The sequence below is a fragment of the Oncorhynchus clarkii genome, chromosome 21, assembly GCF_045791955.1.
Source record: "Oncorhynchus clarkii lewisi isolate Uvic-CL-2024 chromosome 21, UVic_Ocla_1.0, whole genome shotgun sequence".
In the NCBI taxonomy this organism is placed as follows: domain Eukaryota; kingdom Metazoa; phylum Chordata; class Actinopteri; order Salmoniformes; family Salmonidae; genus Oncorhynchus; species Oncorhynchus clarkii.
The window spans coordinates 47,062,127-47,085,067 of NC_092167.1; the positions used below are offsets into that span (position 1 = coordinate 47,062,127).

At 44.7% G+C, this 22,941-nt stretch overlaps 1 protein-coding gene across 1 annotated transcript in view; it reads left to right on the forward strand.

Annotated features, from left to right (window-relative positions):
• Window positions 1–22,941, forward strand: part of LOC139379489 (uncharacterized protein C4orf19) — a 38,587-nt gene that overhangs the window by 4,863 nt on the left and 10,783 nt on the right. The window contains exon 2 of the mRNA XM_071122305.1: window positions 18,586–18,638. Coding sequence (XP_070978406.1) covers window positions 18,607–18,638 — 32 coding nt within the window. The 5' untranslated portion in view covers window positions 18,586–18,606. The remainder of the gene's footprint in view (window positions 1–18,585; window positions 18,639–22,941) is intronic.

Consider the following 22,941-nt stretch of genomic DNA (forward strand, 5'->3'; position numbering starts at 1 on the left):
ACTCCAACCCTGTTCCTGGAGAACTACCCTCCTGTAGGTTTTAACTCCAACCCTGTTCCTGGAGAGCCACTCTCCTGTAGGTTTTAACTCCAACCCTGTTCCTGGAGAGATACAATCCTGTAGGTTTTAACTCCAACCCTGTTCCTGGAGAGATACCCTCCTGTAGGTTTTAACTCCAACCCTGTTCCTGGAGAACTGCCCTCCTGTAGGTTTATCACCCCACTGCCCATACAGGATTGTAGCTCTCCGAGAACAGGGTTGGAGAACCCTGCCAAAGAGTAACGTCCTGCTTCCTTTGGCTCAGTACTCAGACCAACATCAGGTTTGTTGGCAATGTGGGGGTAGTGGAATTGGGTGATTAGCTGATGTGATGTAGGGGTGGTGGAATTGGGTGATTAGCTGATGTGATGTAGGGGTAGTGGAATTGGGTGATTAGCTGATGTGATATAGGGGTAGTGGGGTGATAAGGTGATGTAAGGGTAGTGGGGTGATGTAGGGGTAGTGGGGTGATAAGGTGATGTCGGGGTAGTGGGGAGATAAGGTGATGTAGGGGTAGTGGGGAGATAAGGTGATGTAGGGGTAGTGGGGAGATAAGGTGATGTAGGGGTAGTGGGGTTATAAGGTGATGTAGGGGTAGTGGGGGGATGTAGGGGTAGTGGGGTGTTAAGGTGATGTAGGGGTAGTGGGGTGATGTAGGGGTAGTGGGGAGATAAGGTGATGTAGGGATAGTGGGGGTGATAGAGTGATGTAGGGGTAGTGGGGTGATGTCGGGGTAGTGGGGGTGATAGAGTGATGTAGGGGTAGTGGGGGTGATAAGGTGATGTAGGGGTGATAAGGTGATGTAGGGGTAGTGGGGTGATAAGAGACATTTATAAGAGGAGGGAGAGAGGCTTATTTTTTAGGTAATGCTGATTATAAGGGATGTTTGTGGAATACACACACACACACACACACACACACACACACACACACACGCGCGCAGTCATTGAAAATAAGAATTTGTTCTTAACTGACTTCCCTAGTTAAATAAAGGTAAAATAAATTTCAAAATCCGCCATTTGTGATTTTGTTCTGCATTATTTTGTCCGTTTAGTGACATTTCAGTGACTAAAGTGAGCTATACAGGCCGTGTCAGTGTCAAACAGGTTGCGTCATGTTAGGAGAGGTAAATATAACACAGCTTTTTTTCACAGGACGAAAATCCTTGTGTCGACCAAGTTCAGTCAATACTGATGGGGTGTGCGTCTGTTTTGTGTTGTGTGTAGTTCGGTGTCTAATGAGTTCCTATTGTTATTGTGTTGTAGTCCTCATGACATATCACCATGACTACAGGCACAGTGGTAACCCACCGGGCCTTGCCTGGCTTATTCAAATGACACTGTACTTTTAGTGCTGAGTCATGGTGTGTTTCGGGCTCACGTTGCTGCTCTGAAAAAGAAAACATCTGTAGCCTGATTACTTTTGGACCGAGGCGTTATATCTGTGATACTGTACGTGTGTTACGGACGGCGTTACAAGCTACTGTACTGAGTTCGCTCGGCGCTGTGATAAACATCATCGTCTCCCTGTCGAAGTCCTTTGGTTGTGACATTTGACATTTGCAAATGATTTCCTGGTGTCACTAGTACAGGCTTGGTAAGCTCTTCGACGCAGCCTAACATTTCGAATGGAGAAACAGAAGAGTGAATGAGAGGGAGAGAGGCGTGGATTCTGCATCATTTCGGTGGGTTTTAAAGTCTTAAAAAGACACAAAGTTGATAAGAGAGGTCCTTCATGGCTCTACAATAATCAATAAAAGGTGGGCTGTTCTATAAACACACACACACACACACACACACACACAGACACACACACACACACACACACACACACACACACACACACACACACACACACACACACACACACACACACACACACACACACACACACACACACACACACACACACACACACACACACACACACACACACACACACACACACACACACACACACACACACACACACACACACACACACACACACACACACACACACACACACACACACACACACACACACACACACACAACAGAAGCATTTCCTACCATACTGTACCTGAGCAAGGTTCTCATGACAGCAACAAACTATTAAAGTGAAACAGGGAGAGAGAGACAGAGGAGATGAGGTGAGATGATAGACAGGGACAGAGGAGATGAGGTGAGATGATAGACAGGGACAGAGGAGATGAGATGAGGTGATAGATAGGGACAGAGGAGATGAGGTGAGATGATAGACAGGGACAGAGGAGATGAGGTGAGATGATAGACAGGGACAGATGAGATGAGGTGAGATGATAGACAGGGACAGAGGAGATGAGGTGAGATGATAGACAGGGACAGAGGAGATGAGATGAGGTGATAGACAGGGACAGAGGAGATGAGATGAGGTGAGATGATAGACAGGGACAGAGGAGATGAGGTGAGGTGATAGACAGGGACAGAGGAGAGGAGATGAGGTGAGATGATAGACAGGGACAGAGGAGATGAGGTGAGGCGATAGACAGGGACAGAGGAGAGGAGATGAGGTGAGATGATAGACAGGGACAGAGGAGAGGAGATGAGATGAGATGATAGACAGGGACAGAGTAGAGGAGATGAGGTGAGATGATAGACAGTGACAGAGGAGATGAGGTGAGGTGATAGACAGGGACAGAGGAGATGAGATGAGGTGAGATGATAGACAGGGACAGAGGAGATGAGGTGAGGTGATAGACAGGGACAGAGGAGAGGAGATGAGGTGAGACGATAGACAGGAACAGAGAGAGGAGAGACAGGTCAGCACTTCTCCCATCACCACCACACCTTCCTGTCACCCATATAAACCCCATCTCACTACTCAGTGTCCACACACACACACACACACACACACACACACACACACACACACTCCTGAGCCAACCTTTCTAAATGTCTTCAGGAGTCATTTTTGTGAACAGCCTCCTTCTCCTTGGCTTTGATAGCTAACTGGAGACTTAACATTGGAGAAAGTGAGACATTACATTTAATTACCACTAAGATTACAATAAATATTCATTTGATGATTTGGTTTCAAACAAATTTCCTGGATTTCTACTTAGCATAGATTTATGTTCCCTACTCGGTCTATCGATTTGATAGCATGTCGAATCTATGTGAATAAATTCTATGAATTTACAGTTCACCTTTCTGTTTTCTTTTATTCTGTAACAGGGCATATTGTAATCATGTGTTCAAGCTAATCAACGTTTATGCTAAACAATACAATGAAATGTCTACTAGCAATTAAGCTCTCCTCACAAACTGTGCAATGATATCAAGCTATATGTACGTATTTACATTAGACTGTAGCCTACTAATAGCTATACCATAGAGTCGTAGTCCTATTAAACTAATGATTGTTTATTTGTTCCTGAACTATCCTTCAGCTATCCTTCAGCTATCTTTCAGCTATCCTTCAGCTATCCTTCAGCTATCCTTCAGCTGTCCTTCAGTTATCCTTCAGCTATCCTTCAGCTATCCTTCAGCTATCCTTCAGCTGTCCTTCAGTTATCCTTCAGTTATCCTTCAGCTATCCTTCAGCTATCCTTCAGCTATCTTTCAGTTATCCTTCAGTTATCCTTCAGCTGTCCTTCAGTTATCCTTCAGCTATCTTTCAGTTATCCTTCAGTTATCCTTCAGCTATCCTTCAGTTATCCTTCAGCTGTCCTTCAGTTATCCTTCAGCTATCCTTCAGCTATCTTTCAGTTATCCTTTAGTTATCCTTCAGCTGTCCTTCAGTTATCCTTCAGCTATCTTTCAGTTATCCTTCAGTTATCCTTCAGTTATCCTTCAGCTATCTTTCAGTTATCCTTCAGCTATCCTTCAGCTATCCTTCAGCTATCCTTCAGCTATCTTTCAGTTATCCTTCAGTTATCCTTCAGCTATCCTTCAGCTATCCTTCAGCTATCTTTCAGTTATCCTTCAGTTATCCTTCAGTTATCCTTCAGCTATCTTTCAGTTATCCTTCAGTTATCCTTCAGCTATCCTTCAGCTATCCTTCAGCCGTCCTTCAGCTTTCCTTCAGCTATCCTTCAGTTATCCTTCAGTTATCCTTCAGCTATCTTTCAGTTATCCTTCAGCTATCCTTCAGCTGTCCTTCAGTTATCCTTCAGCTATCTTTCAGTTATCCTTCAGCTATCCTTCAGCTATCCTTCAGCTATCCTTCAGCTATCTTTCAGTTATCCTTCAGTTATCCTTCAGTTATCCTTCAGCTATCTTTCAGTTATCCTTCAGCTATCCTTCAGCTATCTTTCAGTTATCCTTCAGTTATCCTTCAGTTATCCTTCAGTTATCATTCAGTTATCTTTCAGTTATCCTTCAGCTATCCTTCAGCTATCCTTCAGCTATCGTTCAGTTATCCTTCAGTTATCCTTCAGTTATCCTTCAGCTATCCTTCAGCTATCCTTCAGCTATCTTTCAGTTATCCTTCAGTTATCCTTCAGCTATCTTTCAGTTATCCTTCAGTTATCCTTCAGTTATCCTTCAGCTATCTTTCAGTTATCCTTCAGCTATCCTTCAGCTATCCTTCAGCTATCCTTCAGCTATCTTTCAGTTATCCTTCAGCTATCTTTCAGCTATCTTTCAGTTATCCTTCAGTTATCCTTCAGTTATCCTTCAGCTATCCTTCAGCTATCCTTCAGCTATCTTTCAGTTATCCTTCAGCTATCCTTCAGCTATCCTTCAGCTATCTTTCAGTTATCCTTCAGTTATCCTTCAGTTATCCTTCAGCTATCCTTCAGCTATCCTTCAGCTATCTTTCAGTTATCCTTCAGTTATCCTTCAGTTATCCTTCAGCTATCTTTCAGTTATCCTTCAGTTATCCTTCAGCTATCCTTCAGCTATCCTTCAGCTATCCTTCAGCCGTCCTTCAGCTTTCCTTCAGTTATCCTTCAGTTATCCTTCAGTTATCCTTCAGCTATCTTTCAGTTATCCTTCAGCTATCCTTCAGCTGTCCTTCAGTTATCCTTCAGCTATCTTTCAGTTATCCTTCAGTTATCCTTCAGCTATCCTTCAGCTATCCTTCAGCTATCTTTCAGTTATCCTTCAGTTATCCTTCAGTTATCCTTCAGCTATCTTTCAGTTATCCTTCAGCTATCCTTCAGCTATCCTTCAGCTATCTTTCAGTTATCCTTCAGTTATCCTTCAGTTATCCTTCAGTTATCCTTCAGCTATCCTTCAGCTACCCTTCAGCTATCTTTCAGTTATCCTTCAGTTATCCTTCAGCTATCTTTCAGTTATCCTTCAGCTATCCTTCAGCTATCCTTCAGCTATCCTTCAGCTATCTTTCAGTTATCCTTCAGTTATCCTTCAGCTGTCCTTCAGTTATCCTTCAGCTATCTTTCAGTTATCCTTCAGTTATCCTTCAGTTATCCTTCAGCTATCTTTCAGTTATCCTTCAGCTATCTTTCAGTTATCCTTCAGCTATCCTTCAGCTATCCTTCAGCTATCTTTCAGTTATCCTTCAGTTATCCTTCAGTTATCCTTCAGTTATCCTTCAGTTATCTTTCAGTTATCCTTCAGCTATCCTTCAGCTATCCTTCAGCTATCTTTCAGTTATCCTTCAGTTATCCTTCAGTTATCCTTCAGCTATCCTTCAGCTATCCTTCAGCCATCTTTCAGTTATCCTTCAGCTATCCTTCAGCTATCTTTCAGTTATCCTTCAGTTATCCTTCAGTTATCCTTCAGTTATCCTTCAGCTATCTTTCAGTTATCCTTCAGCTATCCTTCAGCTATCCTTCAGCTATCTTTCAGTTATCCTTCAGCTATCCTTCAGCTATCCTTCAGCTATCTTTCAGTTATCCTTCAGTTATCCTTCAGTTATCCTTCAGCTATCCTTCAGCTATCCTTCAGCTATCTTTCAGTTATCCTTCAGTTATCCTTCAGTTATCCTTCAGCTATCTTTCAGTTATCCTTCAGCTATCCTTCAGCTATCCTTCAGCTATCTTTCAGTTATCCTTCAGTTATCCTTCAGTTATCCTTCAGTTATCCTTCAGCTGTCCTTCAGTTATCCTTCAGCTATCTTTCAGTTATCCTTCAGTTATCCTTCAGTTATCCTTCAGCTATCTTTCAGTTATCCTTCAGCCATCCAGTTTTACTTCAGCTCTCCTTCAGCTATACTGTTCCACTATAAACACCTCCTCATTTCTAATGCCATTTTAGGATGGTTAGCTGAAGCTGAATAGTCACATTTAATTTTCTCATTCGTCAAAACTCCACGAAGCCACTAGGCAGGATGTATGCTTTGATTGAAACAAAATACAAGAAAGGCTAATAGTTTGTTTTAACACCACCTGCTCTTATTCTCTCACCAAACTGCCATTGAAGAAGATCTCTGAATACATGTTCCCATGAAACTGATGGAGATCAAATCAAGGGACTGGCAGTTGGGACATTTTTTTCACCCGGTAAAACGTGAAGGATTATCTTTCACGATTGCCAGTAAGGATAGACTATTAGGTAGCCTATGGCTAACTTGGGTGTATTAGGCGATTAAAAATATCAAATATGTTCTTTAGATAATAATGTTCTGGACGATGCAATTGGATGATGCATTTGACGCATATTCCATTATGACAATATTCAACTTTGATTGAAGAAATTATGATGTCATTTTTTGTTTTTTTTATGGGCTCCCTCACCTAAAAACATTGTACTACACCAGTGGCATCAACAACTCCATAACTGTTGTTCCTCTATCATAGTGCTCATTATACTGTAATTACACAGGCAATGAAAGGTTATTAAGTTATCCACAAAGTACATAACTACAGTGTGTGTGAGTTTGCTTTGCCTGCCAGTATTTCTGTAGGACAGGTTGGTATCTCTAGACTGGTATGAGATGACGCACTCATTTTTCATCTAAAGATTTTAGTGAAATACCTTTGGTCTGAAACTCTAGGTTCTGGGGTTTAGTTCGGTCTGAAACTCTAGGTCCGGGGGTTTAGTTCGGTCTGAAACTCTAGGTCCGGGGGTTTAGTTCGGTCTGAAACCCTAGGTTCGGGGGTTTAGTTCGGTCTGAAACTCTAGGTCCGGGGGTTTAGTTTGGACTGAAACTCTAGGTTCGGGGGTTTAGTTTGGTCTGAAACTCTAGGTCCGGGGGTTTAGTTCGGTCTGAAACCCTAGCTTCGGGGGTTTAGTTCGGTCTGAAACCCTAGGTTCGGGGGTTTAGTTCGGTCTGAAACCCTAGGTTCGGGGGTTTAGTTTGGTCTGAAACCCTAGGTCCGGGGGTTTAGTTCGGTCTGAAACCCTAGGTTTGGGGGTTTAGTTTGGTCTGAAACCCTAGGTCCGGGGGTTTAGTTCAGTCTGAAACCCTAGGTCCGGGGGTTTAGTTTGGTCTGAAACCCTAGGTCCGGGGGTTTAGTTTGGTCTGAAACCTTAGCTCCGGGGGTTTAGTTTGGTCTGAAACCCTAGGTTCTGGGGTTTAGTTCGGTCTGAAACCCTAGGTCCGGGGGTTTAGTTTGGTCTGAAACCCTAGGTCCGGGGGTTTAGTTCGGTCTGAAACCCTAGGTCCGGGGGTTTAGTTTGGTCTGAAACCCTAGCTCTGGGGGTTTAGTTTGGTCTGAAACCCTAGGTACTGGGGTTTAGTTCGGTCTGAAACCCTAGGTCCGGGGGTTTAGTTCGGTCTGAAACCCTAGCTCCGGGGGTTTAGTTTGGTCTGAAACCCTAGGTTCTGGGGTTTAGTTCGGTCTGAAACCCTAGGTCCGGGGGTTTAGTTTGGTCTGAAACCCTAGCTCCGGGGGTTTAGTTTGGTCTGAAACTCTAGGTCCGGGGGTTTAGTTTGGACTGAAACTCTAGGTTCGGGGGTTTAGTTCGGTCTGAAACCCTAGCTTCGGGGTTTAGTTTGGTCTGAAACCCTAGTTTCGGGGGTTTAGTTTGGTCTGAAACCCTAGCTTCGGGGGTTTAGTTCGGTCTGAAACCCTAGCTTCGGGGTTTAGTTTGGTCTGAAACCCTAGCTTCGGGGGTTTAGTTTGGTCTGAAACCCTAGCTTCGGGGGTTTAGTTCGGTCTGAAACCCTAGCTTCGGGGTTTAGTTTGGTCTGAAACTCTAGGTTCGGGGGTTTAGTTCGGTCTGAAACCCTAGCTTCGGGGGTTTAGTTTGGTCTGAAACCCTAGCTTCGGGGGTTTAGTTCGGTCTGAAACCCTAGCTTCGGGGTTTAGTTTGGTCTGAAACCCTAGCTCCGGGGGTTTAGTTTGGTCTGAAACCCTAGCTTCGGGGGTTTAGTTTGGACGGAAACTCTAGGTTCGGGGGTTTAGTTCGGTCTGAAACCCTAGCTTCGGGGTTTAGTTTGGTCTGAAACCCTAGCTCCGGGGGTTTAGTTCGGTCTGAAACCCTAGCTCCGGGGGTTAAGTTTGGTCTGAAACCCTAGCTCCAGGTGTTTAGTTTGGTCTGAAACCCTAGCTCCGGGGTTTAGTTTGGTCTGAAACCCTAGTTTCGGGGGTTTAGTTTGGTCTGAAACCCTAGCTTCGGGGGTTTAGTTCGGTCTGAAACCCTAGCTTCGGGGTTTAGTTTTGTCTGAAACCCTAGCTTCGGGGGTTTCGTTTGGTCTGAAACCCTAGCTTCAGGGTTTAGTTTGGTCTGAAACCCTAGCTTAAGGGTTTAGTTTGGTCTGAAACTCTAGTGTCAGGATTTAGTTTGGTCTGAAACCCTAACCGAAAGGTTCCTGGTTTGAATACTTGAGTCGTCAAGGTAAAACATCAGTTGATGTATCCTTGAGCCAGGCACTTAACCCTAATTTTGCTCAAGGGGCGCCATACCTCTGTGGCTGACCCTGTGAAACAACACATTTCACTGCACCTATCTGGTGTATGTGACAATAAAACATATTTTATTTCAGGCCATATGTGAAGCCTATATTCAAGGAAAAAAACAAATCTTCCCCTTGCCTTTGCACATATCGATCTGATTGCCAATGCGATATGCCCCCCCCCCCCCCCCCAACCGATTCCATTCCAATTCACATCTAGGGAACAATCTTCAGCAATTCAACTTTTATTGCCTACTTTTCCAAAATGGAACGTTTCACTTTCCTCCTGAGGAAAACAACTAGGAGAATGTCCTGGAGGTTTAGCCCTTCTTATCTCCTCAGATCATAAGAAATATAAAATGCTATTAACACCGATAGACAATGACCAATATCAGAATCAATGACAGGTTATCTGACACACAGATTGAATTCTCCAACTCACTATTCCCCGTGGAAGTTATCCAAGGGAGAGCGACGACTGGTCACGTTGATGTTCTGATGCATCTCTGAGGCTGACACTATTGATGCCAGGGTATTGATGTGGTGTAATATTTGAGTGACGGTAGGGCCTGTCATTCATCCCTTCTCCTTCTTCTGGTCTGCCTGGCATACTTATGAGTCCCTGTCTGTCTGCATGTCTGCCTCTCTCTCTGTCTGCCTGTCTGCCTGCCTCTCTGTCTGTCTGTCTGTCTGTCTGTCTCTCTGCCTGCCTATCTGTCCTTCTGTCTCTCTGTATGCCTATCTGTCTGTATGTCTGTCTGTCTGTCTGTCTGTCTGTCTGTCTGTCTGCCTGTATGCCTGTCTGTCTGTCTGTCTACCTGTATGCCTGTCTACCTGTCTGTCTCTCTGTCTGTCTGTATATCTGTCTGCCTGTCTGCCTCTCTGTCTGTCTATCTGTCTGTCTCTCTGTAATTCTGTCTCTGTCTGTCTCTCTGCCTGTCTGCCTGCCTGTCTGTCTCTCTGTCTGCCTATCTGTCCTTCTGTCTCTCTGTATGCCTGTCTGTCTCTGTCTCTGTCTCTGTCTGCCTGTTTGTCTCTCTGTCTGTCTACCTGTCTATCTGTCTGTCTCTCTGTATGTATGTATGTATGTCTGTCTGTCTGTCTGTCTGTCTGTCTGTCTGTCTCTCTCTCTCTCTCTCTCTCTCTGCCTTTCTGCCTGCCTGTCTGTCTGTCTTCTGCCTGTCTGTCTGCCTGCCTGCTTGTCTGTCTGTCTCTGTCTGTCTGTTTGTCATAGTGTCATAGTGTTATAGTGTCATAGTGTCATAGTGTTATAGTGTTATAATGTTATAGTGTTATAATGTTATAGTGTTATAATGTTATAATGTTATAGTGTTATAGTGTTATAATGTTATAGTGTCATAGTGTCATAGTGTTATAGTGTTATAGTGTCATAGTGTTATAGTGTTATAGTGTCATAGTGTTATAGTGTTATAGTGTCATAGTTTTATAGTGTTATAGTGTCATAGTGTTATAGCGTTATAGTGTCATAGTGTCATAGTGTTATAGTGTTATAGTGTCATAGTGTTATAGTGTTATAGTGTCATAGTGTTATAGTGTTATAGTGTCATAGTGTCATAGTGTTATAGTGTTATAGTGTCATAGTGTCATAGTGTTATAGTGTTATTGTGTCATAGTGTTATAGTGTTATAGTGTCCTAGTGTTATAGTGTTATAGTGTTATAATGTTATAGTGTTATAATGTTAGTGTTATAATGTTATAGTGTTATAATGTCATAGTGTCATAATGTTATAATGTCATAATGTCATAATGGTATTGTAGTATATTGTTATAGTGTCATAGTGTGATAATGTCATAGTGTTATAATGTCATAGTGTTATAGTGTCATAGTGTTATAATGTCATAGTGTTATAGTGTCATAGTGTGATAATGTCATAATGTCATAGTGTTATAGTGTCATAGTGTTATAATGTCATAGTGTCATAGTGTGATATTGTCATAATGTCATAGTGTTATAGTGTTATAGTGTCATAGTGTTATAGTATTATAGTGTTATAGTGTTATAATGTCATAGTGTTATAGTGTCATAATGTTATAGTGTCATAATGTTATAGTGTCATAATGTTATAGTGTTATAGTGTTGTAGTATATAGGTTGAATCACAAAACCAGCTGTACTGTGAAAGCCTCAAGGTCTGGAGTTGTGAACTATCGGCTTGTTATAGTTCACCTCAGGTAACAGAACTAACTGAAACCTGCTCACCAAGCAGAGACCTGAAGATCAAACAGGTGTTTTCTTCTCTCCATCAGTACCCAGGCCGTGTGAGCTTGGGAGTGGGCCAGGTACTACAAATGCTGATACTGTTTGTTTAACAGGACGGTTCAGTTAACTCCTTTCATTATGTCACCGGCTCTCTCTTGTTCAGCAGAGCAACTCAGTTAGCCCAAGGCAGACCTGGGTTAGAAATGCTTTTGACTGCCTGGAGTGTCCGATGTTTCCTATTGGCTTTATTAAGTCAGGCAAGTTCAATCAAGCACATTTATTTTATTTTATTTTATTAAGGGTCTGTTTTAGTCCTCATTTGGACGAACCTTCAAAGAGTCCAGAACAGCTATGTATTAGATTGAAATGGTTCTTAAGTATGAATTGAGTTTATATATTGAAAGGTTTCTGGTTTGCTCAGATAAATTATTACATTTTTTTATGGCTCTGAATCTAAATGTTATTTTGCCTATATCTCTTTTCTGTCTGGATAACACACAGATGGTGGACAATCTATTCCTAGTATTTACGGAATGTCTGTCTCTTACCAACTGAATACCGTTGTGAATAGAGTTTGGCCGGTTTAAATGATGTATATTATAAAATAAAATAAATATATATTTTTTAATTATCTTGTTGATTTGACGACCAACCAAGAGCATTGAGCAATGACTTCAACAGAAGAACCATATGTCCACCTTAAAACAATCTTTACTGCCTTGTTCTGTGCAATCTGCAACCTTCCCAATTTCACTTGCTGATATGAAGTATTTGAAATCATTTTTGAATCGTATTTCAACCCAGGTCTGTTTTCTTGCTCATCGGCGCATCTCAGTTAAGCCTTAAGCCCAGTCTTAACACGAATGTTCTGTTCTGTCATCTCTGTCTCAGTTGTCAAAGACAAGACAGTGGAACATGTGCTCGTCTCAGCTGACCCCAAGACAGAATGTTCTATCTGTCAAGCCCTGGTCTTAGTATTTTGTGTTTTCTTTATTATTTTGGTCAGGCCAGGGTGTGACATGGGTTATTTATGTGGTGTGTTTTGTCTTGGGTTTTTTGTAGGTTATGGGATTGTGGTTTAGTGGGGTTGTCTATGGTTGCCTGGAGTGGTTCTCAATCAGAGGCAGGTGTTTATCGTTGTCTCTGATTGGGAACCATATTTAGGCAGCCATATTCTTTGAGTGTTTTGTGGGTGATTGTTCCTGTCTCTGTGTTTGTTTGCACCAGATAGGGCTGGTTAGGTTTTTCACGTTACGTTTATTGTTTTGTATTATATCGTCATTATTAAAGATGAATCGAAATAACCACACTGCATTTTGGTCCTCCTCTCTTTCGACACAAAAAAACCTTAACACTAGCCTGAAGGCTGCGGGTTCAACTGTTGTGACCTGGTGTCACGTTGTCAGTTCTCAGTCAACGGAAACAGGTTTTACCTTTGCAAATATCCTCCCAATTCCTATCTCAGTCATTTTAGCAATGTGCCTCTGGTGAAACACACCACTGAACATGTTGAAGTAATTCAGAATTTAATACATTTAGTTTCCGTGTACATAATATATTTAGCTTCCGTGTACATAATTCACACAAAGCCTCGTGACGATATGTTTGTGCTACACCTAAAATGTGTTTAATTTGATCTTGGCGGTTTTAGGAGGGTTTAATCAGAGAATTGTGTGGTTAATACCCGTAGATAAAAATTAATGGGTCCTTTTCTCCCAAAGCCCAGAGAAAGGTTATTTATTTGAATGTGCTGACTTCACAGAACTGGTTGTGAAAACGTCATTCCTGGTAGGGATTCCCCAGACACTCATGTCCAATGTGTTTTCAGAACACTACATATCCAGGAGACATGCAGAAAGCTGATCCAGGTAACTCTCTTTCCCGACAACCCAACAAACAGGTGTCATTGAAGGGATTGGCTGAATCTGTGCACTAAATGAGCCAATCGAAGCCACTAGCTAAGTGATAGACCCGTTTCCTGACATTCGACTGTCTCTCTCTCTATCAAACAGTCCAAAGCCCTTTTGAAACACGCTGTGTCCCTGACCTATCAGTCCTGGGGTATGTTTAGTGGACACATTGTAGGAAAACATTTTTGCAACAGTAAAACTAAAACTGTTGTAACAGATATTGCAACTTGTTTCAGAGTTGCAGTGAATGTCAATGTGAGGAACACTGTGGTATAAAAAATAATAATTGGAGAGAAAAAAAGAGTAATTTTCTTTATATGTTATTCGTATCTTATTTCACAGTGATGTTTATATCATAATAATATCCGTAAGCACCACATAGTCTCTCAGGAAGAAAGATGGCCGCTGCCTTTAAGATGTACACGGGTCATTGGATCTTTCTTGCAGCTACACTTTCTTCTGTTTCTCAGTAAAGACCAAAGCTGGAGGTAGAAAGACACCGTGTCCTTGCTTCTCTCTTTCTCTCTTTCACCAGCAGACGAACCCATTCGAGACTCGTCGATTAATTATTTACCCAGGCAAATAAATGCTAAAGCCTAGGGAAACATACAAACACACAGCCGGGAGAGAAATCCTGTACACACACACACACACACACACACACACACACACACACACACACAGACACAGACACAGACACGCACACACACAGACACAGACGCACACACGCAGACACGCACGCACGCACACGCACACTCTCACACACTCTTTCTTTACCACACACACACACACACACTCTTTCTTTACCACACACACACACACATCCAGTGAGAAATAGTGACAGACGCACGGAGTCACCATGGATACAGCTCAGGAGTCACCATGGATACAGCTCTGGAGTCACCATGGACAGAGAGGGCAGCAGGAGTCACTATGGACAGAGAGGGCAACAGGAGTCACTATGGACAGAGAGGACAACAGGAGTCACTATGGACAGAGAGGACAACAGGAGTCATTATGGACAGAGAGGACAACAGGAGTCACTATGGACAGAGAGGACAACAGGAGTCACTATGGACAGAGAGGACAACAGGAGTCACTATGGACAGAGAGGACAACAGGAGTCACTATGGACAGAGAGGACAACAGGAGTCACTATGGACAGAGAGGACAACAGGAGTCATTATGGACAGAGAGGGCAACAGGAGTCACTATGGACAGAGAGAACAACAGGAGTCACTATGGACAGAGAGGGCAACAGGAGTCACTATGGACAGAGAGGACAACAGGAGTCACTATGGACAGAGAGGACAACAGGAGTCACTATGGACAGAGAGGACAACAGGAGTCATTATGGACAGAGAGGACAACAGGAGTCACTATGGACAGAGAGGACAACAGGAGTCACTATGGACAGAGAGGACAACAGGAGTCACTATGGACAGAGAGGACAACAGGAGTCACTATGGACATAGAGGACAACAGGAGTCACTATGGACAGAGAGGACAACAGGAGTCACTATGGACAGAGAGGACAACAGGAGTCACTATGGACAGAGAGGACAACAGGAGTCACTATGGACAGAGATGACAACAGGAGTCACTATGGAGAGAGAGGACAACAGGAGTCACTATGGACAGAGAGGACAACAGGAGTCACTATGGACAGAGAGGACAACAGGAGTCACTATGGAGAGAGAGGACAACAGGAGTCACTATGGACAGAGAGGACAACAGGAGTCACTATGGACAGAGAGGGCAACAGGAGTCATTATGGACAGAGAGGACAACAGGAGTCACTATGGACAGAGAGGACAACAGGAGTCACTATGGACAGAGAGGACAACAGGAGTCACTATGGACAGAGAGGACAACAGGAGTCACTATGGACAGAGAGGACAACAGGAGTCACTATGGACAGAGAGGACAACAGGAGTCACTATGGACAGAGAGGACAACAGGAGTCACTATGGACAGAGAGGACAACAGGAGTCACTATGGAGAGAGAGGACAACAGGAGTCACTATGGACAGAGAGGACAACAGGAGTCACTATGGACAGAGAGGACAACAGGAGTCACTATGGACAGAGAGGACAACAGGAGTCACTATGGACAGAGAGGACAACAGGAGTCACTATGGACAGAGAGGACAACAGGAGTCACTATGGACAGAGAGGACAACAGGAGTCACTATGGACAGAGAGGACAACAGGAGTCACTATGGACAGAGAGGACAACAGGAGTCACTATGGACAGAGAGGACAACAGGAGTCATTATGGACAGAGAGGACAACAGGAGTCACTATGGACAGAGAGGACAACAGGAGTCACTATGGACAGAGAGGACAACAGGAGTCACTATGGACAGAGAGGACAACAGGAGTCACTATGGACAGAGAGGACAACAGGAGTCACTATGGACAGAGAGGGCAACAGGAGTCATTATGGACAGAGAGGACAACAGGAGTCACTATGGACAGAGAGGACAACAGGAGTCACTATGGACAGAGAGGACAACAGGAGTCACTATGGACAGAGAGGAGAACAGGAGTCACTATGGACAGAGAGGACAACAGGAGTCACTATGGACAGAGAGGACAACAGGAGTCACTATGGACAGAGAGGACAACAGGAGTCACTATGGACAGAGAGGACAACAGGAGTCACTATGGACAGAGAGGACAACAGGAGTCACTATGGACAGAGAGGACAACAGGAGTCACTATGGACAGAGAGGACAACAGGAGTCACTATGGACAGAGAGGACAACAGGAGTCACTATGGACAGAGAGGACAACAGGAGTCACTATGGACAGAGAGGACAACAGGAGTCACTATGGACAGAGAGGACAACAGGAGTCACTATGGACAGAGAGGACAACAGGAGTCACTATGGACAGAGAGGACAACAGGAGTCACTATGGACAGAGAGGACAACAGGAGTCACTATGGACAGAGAGGACAACAGGAGTCACTATGGACAGAGAGGACAACAGGAGTCACTATGGACAGAGAGGACAACAGGAGTCACTATGGACAGAGAGGACAACAGGAGTCACTATGGACAGAGAGGACAACAGGAGTCACTATGGACAGAGAGGACAACAGGAGTCACTATGGACAGAGAGGACAACAGGAGTCACTATGGACAGAGAGGACAACAGGAGTCACTATGGACAGAGAGGACAACAGGAGTCACTATGGACAGAGAGGACAACAGGAGTCATTATGGACAGAGAGGACAACAGGAGTCACTATGGACAGAGAGGACAACAGGAGTCACTATGGACAGAGAGGACAACAGGAGTCACTATGGACAGAGAGGGCAACAGGAGTCATTATGGACAGAGAGGACAACAGGAGTCACTATGGACAGAGAGGACAACAGGAGTCACTATGGACAGAGAGGGCAACAGGAGTCATTATGGACAGAGAGGACAACAGGAGTCACTATGGACAGAGAGGACAACAGGAGTCACTATGGACAGAGAGGACAACAGGAGTCACTATGGACAGAGAGGAGAACAGGAGTCACTATGGACAGAGAGGACAACAGGAGTCACTATGGACAGAGAGGACAACAGGAGTCACTATGGACAGAGAGGACAACAGGAGTCACTATGGACAGAGAGGACAACAGGAGTCACTATGGACAGAGAGGACAACAGGAGTCACTATGGACAGAGAGGACAACAGGAGTCACTATGGACAGAGAGGACAACAGGAGTCACTATGGACAGAGAGGACAACAGGAGTCACTATGGACAGAGAGGACAACAGGAGTCACTATGGACAGAGAGGACAACAGGAGTCACTATGGACAGAGAGGACAACAGGAGTCACTATGGACAGAGAGGACAACAGGAGTCACTATGGACAGAGAGGACAACAGGAGTCACTATGGACAGAGAGGACAACAGGAGTCACTATGGACAGAGAGGACAACAGGAGTCACTATGGACAGAGAGGACAACAGGAGTCACTATGGACAGAGAGGACAACAGGAGTCACTATGGACAGAGAGGAGAACAGGAGTCACTATGGACAGAGAGGACAACAGGAGTCACTATGGACAGAGAGGACAACAGGAGTCACTATGGACAGAGAGGACAACAGGAGTCACTATGGACAGAGAGGACAACAGGAGTCACTATGGACAGAGAGGACAACAGGAGTCACTATGGACAGAGAGGACAACAGGAGTCACTATGGACAGAGAGGACAACAGGAGTCACTATGGACAGAGAGGACAACAGGAGTCACTATGGACAGAGAGGACAACAGGAGTCACTATGGACAGAGAGGACAACAGGAGTCACTATGGACAGAGAGGACAACAGGAGTCACTATGGACAGAGAGGACAACAGGAGTCACTATGGACAGAGAGGACAACAGGAGTCACTATGGACAGAGAGGACAACAGGAGTCACTATGGACAGAGAGGACAACAGGAGTCACTATGGACAGAGAGGACAACAGGAGTCACTATGGACAGAGAGGACAACAGGAGTCACTATGGACAGAGAGGACAACAGGAGTCACTATGGACAGAGAGGACAACAGGAGTCACTATGGACAGAGAGGACAACAGGAGTCACTATGGACAGAGAGGACAACAGGAGTCACTATGGACAGAGAGGACAACAGGAGTCACTATGGACAGAGAGGACAACAGGAGTCACTATGGACAGAGAGGACAACAGGAGTCATTATGGACAGAGAGGACAACAGGAGTCACTATGGACAGAGAGGACAACAGGAGTCACTATGGACAGAGAGGACAACAGGAGTCACTATGGACAGAGAGGGCAACAGGAGTCATTATGGACAGAGAGGACAACAGGAGTCACTATGGACAGAGAGGACAACAGGAGTCACTATGGACAGAGAGGACAACAGGAGTCACTATGGACAGAGAGGACAACAGGAGTCACTATGGACAGAGAGGAGAACAGGAGTCACTATGGACAGAGAGGACAACAGGAGTCACTATGGACAGAGAGGACAACAGGAGTCACTATGGACAGAGAGGACAACAGGAGTCACTATGGACAGAGAGGACAACAGGAGTAACTATGGACAGAGAGGACAACAGGAGTCACTATGGACAGAGAGGACAACAGGAGTCACTACGGACAGAGAGGACAACGGGAGTCACTATGGACAGAGAGGACAACAGGAGTCACTATGGACAGAGAGGACAACAGGAGTCATTATGGACAGAGAGGACAACAGGAGTCACTATGGACAGAGAGGACAACAGGAGTCACTATGGACAGAGAGGACAACAGGAGTCACTATGGACAGAGTTCAAGCCTAACTAAACCTGGCCAATGTGGTTTAAATCCTCCCGATAAGAAAAGCCTTCAACAAAGCTGCCTATATGTCACAGGACAGATGACAAAAGAACTATATTGAACTAAACGATCAATAGATCGAGACTTGAAAAGTGTGTCACAACATTAGTTACCCAGCCAGTCTGGGATATAACCTTTCTGTCAGGGGCTTCGTGAAAATGTCACCGATTGAGAAATCTCCCCCGAGTTTGACGGGATTTGGCATGTCATTAACGGTGTCTAATTTTACTCTGGACTTGTTCTTTGAAGTTAGATTTTTTAGTAAACACCATTCTATTTGTCACTTCACAGCTCCACTACCCAGCTGGCCAGATGGGGTGCCAATGCTGTCGGATGCTGAAAAGGTGAGGAAGAGCGTGCGTGTGTGTGTGTGTGTGTGTGTGTGTGTGCGTGTGCGTGCGCGTGTGTGTGTATATATGTTTCTGTAGTTTGTCTGTATTGCCCGTTGTATTTCTGTGTGTGAGGACAGGGTGAAGGTTTTACTCATTGACAGCAGCTCTCCATCTCTCAGCGAAGGTGGACAAACATAAAGTATTGAGGAGTTTCTAAATCCAATCCTTCTTACTAGCATGAGATACAGCTCCTGTATCTCCTGCATCCACCTCTATGGATCCCATTGAAACAGACAGCGCTTCTATCTAAATGTCACTGGACATTCTCTTCCAATCCCACGGATTCATTGCTGTCTCTTTCATGTGCTAGAGAGGAACTATATTATGAAGTGGCCTGTCTCACAGTGACTCAACATTGGCTTTCTGTATAAACAGCGGGTCAATATGCCAATACTCAACTCATCATCCCCCCTCCCCCACCTTGTCTCTTGAGTACTGCCTGCTTGCATTCTCTCTCTTGTTCTCTCCCTCTCTCTCTCTCCCTCCCTCTCGCCCTCTCTCGCTCCTTCTCTCTCTGCCTCTCCCTCTCTCTCTCTCTCGCTCCTTCTCTCTCTGCCTCTCCCTCTCTCTCTCTCTCGCTCCTTCTCTCTCTGCCTCTCCCTCTCTCTCTCTCTCGCTCCTTCTCTCTCTGCCTCTCTCTCTCGCTCCTTCTCGCTCTCTCTCTTCCTCTCTCTCGCCCTGTCTCTCCCTTTCTCTCTGCCTCTCCCTCTCTCGCTCCTTCTCTCTCTGCCCCTATCTCTCTCTCCCTCCCTCTCGCCCTTTCTCTCTCCCTCTCGCTCTCTCCCTCCCTCTCGCCCTCTCTCTCTCTCTCTCTCTCGCTCCTTCTCTCTGCCTCTCTCTCCCTCTCTCCCTCTCTCTCTCGCTCCTTCTCGCTCTCTCTCTCTCTCCCGCTCTCTCTCTCTCCCTCTCTCGCTCCTTCTCTCTCTGCCCCTATCTCTCTCTCCCTCCCTCTCGCCCTTTCTCTCTCCCTCTCGCTCTCTCCCTCCCTCTCGCCCTCTCTCTCTCTCTCTCTCTCGCTCCTTCTCTCTGCCTCTCTCTCCCTCTCTCCCTCTCTCTCTCGCTCCTTCTCGCTCTCTCTCTCTCTCCCACTCTCTCTCTCTCCCTCTCTCGCTACTTCTCTCTCTGCCCCTATCTCGCTCTCTCTCTCCCTCTCTCTCCCTCCCTCTCACCCTCTCTCTCTCCCTCCCTCTCGCCCTCTCTCTCTCTCTCTCTCTCTCTCTCTCTCGCTCCTTCTCTCTTTGCCTCTCCCTCTCCTTCTCTCTCTGCCTCTCTGCCTCTCTCTCCCTCTCCTTCTCTCTCTGCCTCTCTCTCTCTCTCGCTCCTTCTCTCTCTGCCTCTCCCTCTCCTTCTCTCTCTGCCTCTCCCTCTCCTTCTCTCTCTGCCTCTCTCTCTCTCCCTCTCCCTCTCCTTCTCTCTCTGCCTCTCCCTCTCCTCTCTCTCTCTCTCTCTCTCTCTCTCTCTCTCTCTCTCTCTCTCTCTCTCTCTCTCGCTCCTTCTCTCTCTGCTTCTCCCTCTCCTTCTCTCTCTGCCTCTCTCTCTCTCTCGCTCCTTCTCTCTCTGCCTCTCACTCTCCTTCTCTCTCTGCCACCCCCTCTCTTTCTCTCTCTCTCGCTCCTTCTCTCTCTGCCTCTTCTTCTCTCTCTCTCTCTCTCTCTCTCCTCCTTCTCTCTGCCTCTCCCTCTCCTTCTCTCTCTGCCTCGCTCTCTCTCGCTCCTTCTCTCTCTGCCTCTCCTTCTCTCTCTCTCTCTCTCTCTCGCTCCTTCTCTCTCTGCCTCTCCCTCTCCTTCTCTCTCTCTCTCTCTCTCTCGCTCCTTCTCTCTCTGCCTCTCCCTCTCAATCTCTCTCTCCCTCTCTCTCTCTCGCTCCTTCTCTCTCTGCCTCTCCCTCTCCCTCTCCTTCTCAATTCAATTCAATTCAGGGGCTTTATTGGCATGTGAAACATGTGTTAACATTGCCAAAGCAAGTGAGGTAGATAATATACAAAAGTGAAATAAACAATAAAAATTAACAGTAAACATTACACATACAGAAATTTCAAAACAATAAAGACATTACAAATGTCATATTATATATATACATATATATATATATATATATATATATATATATACAGTGTTGTAACAATGTACACAAGGGAAAATAAATAAGCATAAATATGGGTTGTATTTACAATGGTGTTTGTTCTTCACTGGTTGCCCTTTTCTTGTGGCAACAGGTCACACATCTTGCTGCTGTGATGTCACACTGTGGTATTTCACCCAGTAGATATGGGAGTTTATCAAAATTGGATTTGTTTTCGAATTCTTGGTGGATCTGTGTAATCTGAGGGAAATATGTCTCTCTAATATGGTCATACGTTGGACAGGAGGTTAGGAAGTGCAGCTCAGTTTCCACCTCATTTTGTGGGCAGTGTGCACATAGCCTGTCTTCTCTTGAGAGCCAGGTCTGTCTACGGCGGCCTTTCTCAATAGCAAGGCTATGCTCACTAAGTCTGTACATAGTCAAAGCTTTCTTTAAGTTTGGGTCAGTCACAGTGGACAGGTATTCTGCCACTGTGTACTCCCTGTTTAGGGCCAAATAGCATTCTAGTTTGCTCTGTTTTTTTGTTAATTCTTTCCAATGTGTCAAGTAATTATCTTTTTGTTTTCTCATGATTTGGTTGGGTCTAATTGTGCTGTTGCCCTGGGGCTCTGTGGGGGTGTGTTTGTGTTTGTGAACAGAGCCCCAGGACCAGCTTGCTTAGGGGACTCTTCTCCAGGTTCATCTCTCTGTAGGTGATGGCTTTGTTATGGAAGGTTTGGGAATCGCTTCCTTTTAGGTGGTTGTAGAATTTAACGGTTCTTTTCTGGATTTTGATAATTAGTGGGTATCGGCCTAATTCTGCTCTGCATGCATTATTTGGTGTTTTACGTGGTACACGGAGGATATTTTGGATAGTTTGTCCCATTTTGTGAAGTCTTGGTTGGTGAGCGGACCCCAGACCTCACAACCGTAAAGGGCAATGGGCTCTATGACTGATTCAAGTATTTTTAGCCAGATCCTAATTGGTATGTTGAAATTTATGTTCCTTTTGATGGCATAGAATGCCCTTCTTGCCTTGTCTCTCAGATCGTTCACAGTTTTGTGGAAGTTACCTGTGGCGCTGATGTTTAGGCCAAGGTATGTATAGTTTTTTGTGTGCTCTAGGGCAACAGTGTCTAGATGGAATTTGTATTTGTGGTCCTGGCGACTGGACCTTTTTTGGAACACCATTATTTTGGTCTTACTGAGATTTACTGTCAGTGCCCAGGTCTGGCAGAATCTTTGCAGAATATCTAGGTGCTGCTGTAGGCCCTCCTTGGTTGGTGACAGAAGCACCAGATCATCAGCAAACAGTAGACATTTGACTTCGGATTCTAGTAGGGTGAGGCCGGGTGCTGCAGACTTTTCTAGTGCCCGCGCCAATTCGTTGATATATATGTTGAAGAGGGTGGGGCTTAAGCTGCATCCCTGTCTCACCCCACGACCCTGTGTGAAGAAATGTGTGTGTTTTTTGCCAATTTTAACCGCACACTTGTTGTTTGTGTACATGGATTTTATCTTCTCTCCCCCTCTCTCTCGCTCCTTCTCTCTCTGCCTCTCCCTCTGAATGTAACGATAAGAGGAAAGGAGGAAGGAGTAAATCTTTCTGACTGAATAAAAGGGCACCCCTCTCTCTCTCTCTCTCTCTCTCTAGTCAATTCAATTCAAGGGGCTTTATTGACATGGGAAACATATGTTAACATTGCCAAAGTAAGTGAGGTAGATAATATACAAAAGTGAAATAAACAGTAAATATGAACAGTAAACATTACACTCACAGAAGTTTCAAAGGAATAAAGACATTACAAATGTCATATTATGTATATATATATATATATATATATATATATATATACAGTGTTGTAACAATGTACAAATGGTTAAAGTACAAAAGGGAAAATAAATAAGCATAAATATGGGTTGTATCTCACGGTCTCTCACACCTTCTCATGCCTGATCACAAATCACACAGGATCTTTTATAGAAGATAACGATCGTTTAGAGATGGATTGGACCAAGGCGCATCTTTCTTTATTTTGATGAACACCAAAACATATATATATATTAACAAACGCAACGTTCTGCAGCCTACACAGCAACTATACAAAATCAAGATCCCACAACAGAAGGTGGGAAAAAGGGCTGCCTAAGTATGATCCCCAATCAGAGACAACGATAGACAGCTGCCTCTGAT